Here is a 5,173-nt window from a genome sequence, read left to right as displayed (position 1 = left end):
TGTCAAGCTAATTATTATACATATTAAATTAAAATATCCTCAAAATTATATACATTTAATACAAAATTATTGATTTTTGTTTAAGAAGTACCGATATTATTGCGTTAAAATCAACGTCTTTTATCGAGTAGGAGAATGTCAATTAGTTATAATAGTGTTTTTTGAAGAAATAAAACAAAATTCGTCTTACAAAATTAGTATCCGTCTAGAAATTTACCTTCATTTTTGAAGAAATTTTAGTGAAAATCTCAGCAGAACAAAATTCCAAAAATATAAGACAAAGTACAAGTTACAAATAAAGGTTTTGTCTATACTGTGACAAAATTTTACACTTTTTAGTCTACTAGTAATGATTTTGTCAGGACTGGAAGCTTAAAATTTACCGTTGTCTTACGAGCATTTCTGAAAACTGAACTTTGAATAGCTGTCAATACCGAAAAATGAATTACAAAAAGTCTAAAAAAATACATGCATTTTTATTTATTTTTTGATGTGAAAAATAGTAGATTTTAGAATCAGAAATAACCGTTTATTATTAAGTTAATAAAAAAAGAGTAATGAGGTGTCATCTTCCAAACAAAAAGACGTGCGAACATAATTCCTGAAGCAAATTGCAAATTTTTGGATTCTGAAAACATTCAAAGTAGGGTATTCTGAAATGATCGTAAGATAATTGTACATTTAGGATTTCATTCATCAGGAAATAATTTCGAATCGACTGCAAATTTCAAAACTCCGTATGAGTGTAGGAAAAACCTTTATCTGCAACATGTACTTTGTCCCATGATTAAAGAATTTTTATTTGCTCGGATTTCCCTTATAATCTGTACAAAAAAGTAAGTTGGTAACGTGTTTTGGAAATATTATTAGCGCATTTTAAGCGAATTTAAATTAGAAATTATTTTTTAAGGAAAGGTTTCAATTTTGCGAGTAAAAAATAGGCTACCAAGAAGAAGCTTGCGGATGATTCTGACGACAGCTGAATAAATAATCATTCCTCCTGATAAGATAAAACGAATTTACAACTGATTAAAAAATCTTATCTGGGTCTGCTATAAAATAAATGTACAGAATTGACAAGTTACATTTTCAGTTTTTATTTCCATGAAAATAAACGAATAAGTTAACCATGAAGTCTGTTGTTTTCTGCTTGCTGACTTTTTACGTCATCGAAGTAAGTTCCACACAAACAATTATAAATGATTCAATTTTCATGTTGTTTAATTAATTAAAAAGTTAAAATTGCAAATGGTTTACATATAATTTAAATACAAGAAATCTGAAATATTTATCATCAATCAATAGCAATATTAATTTTATTAGCAGGCTAAAATATTTACCTTTGTAAATTTAAACTCGTGATATTAAATTGATGATCAATTCAAATTGAACAATAAACTGCCAAATTGATAAAATAACTAAACAGTTTAATTATGTTTTTGAGACCAATTAAATAATGTCTACTTCCCTTTTCAGAATGTTTTTTCAGATAAATTGATGGATCAATTGAATGAAGTATATAACAATGGCCTGAAGAGTTTAAGATTTACAATTCCTAACCAAATACTAGCTGAAGTTTCTGTAAGTGTTCACCAAGAAATGTTAATATTTTCCAAGCAGATTTCTGAACAAATTCAGAAATGAACAATTTTTCATAAAGCAATTTTCATTCAATACATATCTTATTGCTTGAAAAATAAAAATGCAAGTGCTATACAGTGTTCTCGAATGAAGATATTTCAGAGTTATATCACATTTTAATTTTCCCAATAGGGGTGTTAAAAAAAGAAGTCCGAATTTCAACTAGCATTTCCAATTTTTTGGTTTTTTCTTGAATCACTAATTGTGAATTGATTTGTTATTACATAATTTAAGTTTTTGAAAACGGCTGATCGTACCGCCAAATGATACGGAATATAAAACATGCCGCTCATTAATTTTTTATAATTATGCATAAAAATTAATATACGAAGAAAAGTTACATAAAAAAGTGTCAATTTGATATTGCACGTATACAATCAAAAATGTTTGAATAAAAAAAAATTGTTTGAAGCCTATGTCAAAGATAGAATTTGTTTCTTTCAAATGAAATTTGGTTGATTTCAACAATGTCGTCACTGTATCAAATACAATTTATTTGAATCGAACGAATATCTTTAAATTAATAATATGATATGAATTATAAATCAATAAATTTGCACCTATGTCAAAGATATAATTTGTTTGATTCAAGCAAAATTTGTTTAAATTAACGATGGTGTCTGAATCAAATGAATCTTATTCGAACCAAACAAATATTTGTTAAAATCTAAAATAACGTATAAATTATAAATCCATAGATTTGCAGTCATAAATATTTTCAATTGCTTTACAGTTTTCTCAAGCAAAATGTAAATCTTTTGCGCGCCAACAATTTTTTATAGTTCGAGACAAAGTTTGTAGTTTGAATTTTTAAATGTCAAGAAGAGGGTAGAAATGAAAATTCGTAATGCTTCAAGCTCTCATTTTTCAGAGTTAGAAGTCACATGAAAAATCAAAAATTAATTTTAAAAAATGTTACTGTAAGAAATAGTAACATCGATAAATTTGTAGTTTGTCTTTTGAGTTTTGGAAACTGAACATCCCCTACTATATAAAAATGAAGAAAAATTAACTTACGGTTGATAAATTGGCTGAATTAAAACTATATTTATAAAATAGTAATTATTTTTAGTTCTTATTAGAATGATGTTGACAAGACTTCTGGCGATGATAGAAAAAAAGCTCAAAATTGCTATGATTATGCTAAGTCTTCAATGAAGACTTTCAGTGAAACCATGTTTGAACCTATCACCAAAGAATTGGGAAAATGTCGTGATCAAGGACTTCAAAGCCAGAGTGTCGAGGTAATATAAATATAAATATAAATTTACAAATAAGTATTAATATAAATTTAAAAATATTAAATTCCTGAAAAATTTAAACTTCAAAATTTCAAATCCTAGTGCCAATTTGACAAAGAAAGAAAGCAAAAAAAGAAGGTTTCTTATAAACCTAATTCGACTGGCAACAGAAAAAGATTATTCTCTTATTTTTCAGGTTGCGAAAACATGCAGCAATAAAGTAATGGATGTTTTTTCAAAGGTTGTAGAGGAAGTTAAATCTTCTGCCAAATCTTGCATCAGTTCGATAAAAGAGTAAGGTTTTTGGTTTTCGAACGACTATTTTATACTTTGCAAAATGTGAAGTTTGATTGTTGCTGAAAATGTTTATAAAATATAAGACATTTCATGCTAAACTCGATAATTTCTTTGATACGTATTTTTCCAAACAACCCTATTCCAACAAGAAGTTTTTACATTGAAAACATTTTTGCGTCGTTAGTAATTTTATGTTTTGTTTAAAACTGACATACGTTTAGATAAAGACTGGATAAACTTCAAAATGCAACAATTTGAAATTTTGCAAATTTTTGGCTAAACAAATTTGAAAAATACAAGCTGGAAAGTAGAATTTTTCCTGATTGTATAGAATTTGATACAATATTACGTTTATTCTGGATAGAAAGACTATCAAATTTTATAATTTTTTATTTTTTTTCAGCAGCGACTAAATAATTATCTTTTAAGTTTTCAATAATTTTTTTAGTGTTTTCTAAAATTATAAATATCTGTTAAATTTACTTAATTTTTTCTATAATAATAATGATATAATTGTTATATATTCATCTAAATTTGGTTCAGTTTCGCAATCCTTTTGAATATTCTAATAAAATAAATGTTTGAAAATAAATAATCATTTTGAATTTCTCCAGGAATGTTAGGGAAAATTTCTTATTACCTTAAAACTTTTCACAATCCTTGAAAGGCTTCAAAATTTTATTTCGAAATCTTAACAATATATATTTCATTCAAAATTTTTAAAAATATGTTTAAGTTGTAAAATAAATTCGAATATTTTAAACGCTTTTCAATATCTCTTAAACTTACTTGAATTTTTCAAAATTAATAATTGTTAAATGTTGGTCATATATTAAAATTCAACAATTTGACTTATAAACAAAAAATTTTGTTAACAAAAAGATTAAAACGATAACATTTAAAGTTTTAGTTCATATCTGATTCAATGCTGAAAGATTGAGTATTTTTTAATAAACATTTATCAAATAAAAAATTTGATTAGTTTAATTTTTATCACTAACGATTTTTTCAAGAACCTTAAGAAAATATTGTCTTATTTTCAAAGCTTGAAAATTAATTACAAAGCCTTAAAATCTACATGCATTTAAGTTTGATTTTTAAGCATAAGATATTAATTTTCAACTAAATTTGGAATGTTAAAAAGAATTTTTAATTTAGTAGTTCAATTTTCTGCCAAAGACATGAATTTTCAACTAAAAAGGTAAAATAGTCACCGTGAAGATTAATATTCTACCAAAAAGGATAATGTTTCAATAAAATGTAGCCAACTGAAAGATATACATGTTTAACCCAACGTGGAATATTTAAATTTTCGGTTAAAAAAAGATTTATTTACGACAAAAAAATTTTTAAAAAGTAAAGCAAATTTTGAACGAAAACAAAAACAACCAAAAAAAAAGAATTAAAAAAATTAGTTCTACACTAAACTCTGGCTTTCAGTCAATTACCGGGATTGCCTTCAAATGGGCTTGAATTGATTTTGGAGAGACAGAAACGTGAACAATGAGGGCCGCCTGACTCATTTCCAATTGGTATAAATATCTATATATGTGACCGTCTGCGAAGAAAGGGACCTTACGCAACAAAAATCGATTTTTAGGGTTTCACACCAATCGATAGTTGTTGAGTTGCTCTTTCATTGGCAAAAATCAGAAATTTTTTAAGTTGATTACTTTTTTTGTTATTTTTGCTGCAAACATAGGCATAATGAACGTAGTCGGAGACCGAACAAGAGGCTTACGAAATCCAGCCCCAATACTTACCACTACAGCTGTTATGTGCTGTGTCCGTGAGCTCCACTGGCTCGTGCGTCTTCGGCTCTACCTTTCCTTGTCTCTTTGCGCGTTTCTGTAGTGGTAAGTGGTGGTGGTGCTTTTCGTTGACGCCTTTTCGAATGACCAACAGATGGCGCGCGAATCGCTCCAAATCATCTGTTTTCAGTCAGCACCACTCCCGACTAGATACATGGTGCAGTCACAGTCCACATCTTCTGA

General features: G+C 27.3%; 1 protein-coding gene across 1 annotated transcript; it reads left to right on the top strand.

Moving 5' to 3' along the window:
* Positions 1-1,114: 1,114 nt before the first annotated feature.
* LOC117175235 lies at positions 1,115-3,186 on the top strand. The gene is made up of 4 exons (XM_033364908.1): positions 1,115-1,174; positions 1,477-1,581; positions 2,724-2,885; positions 3,079-3,186. The coding sequence occupies exons 1-4, from the start codon at positions 1,130-1,132 to the stop codon at positions 3,178-3,180; spliced, it is 414 nt and encodes a 137-aa protein (XP_033220799.1). The 5' UTR covers positions 1,115-1,129; the 3' UTR covers positions 3,181-3,186.
* Positions 3,187-5,173: the final 1,987 nt, after the last annotated feature.

The sequence above is a fragment of the Belonocnema kinseyi genome, chromosome 6, assembly GCF_010883055.1.
Source record: "Belonocnema kinseyi isolate 2016_QV_RU_SX_M_011 chromosome 6, B_treatae_v1, whole genome shotgun sequence".
Classification (NCBI taxonomy): Eukaryota; Metazoa; Arthropoda; class Insecta; order Hymenoptera; family Cynipidae; genus Belonocnema; species Belonocnema kinseyi.
The sequence above is the reverse complement of the archived record's forward strand: the minus strand, read 5'-3'. Positions and strand labels throughout refer to the sequence as shown.

Excerpts from the sequence above, each read along its gene's own strand:
- LOC117175235 (XM_033364908.1), top strand. The coding sequence starts at position 1,130 with ATGAAGTCTGTTGTTTTCTGCTTGCTGACTTTTTACGTCATCGAA. Across the intron at positions 1,175-1,476 it reads TGACTTTTTACGTCATCGAA|AATGTTTTTTCAGATAAATT; the intron begins GTAAGTTCCACA and ends TTCCCTTTTCAG. Across the intron at positions 2,886-3,078 it reads TTCAAAGCCAGAGTGTCGAG|GTTGCGAAAACATGCAGCAA; the intron begins GTAATATAAATA and ends CTTATTTTTCAG.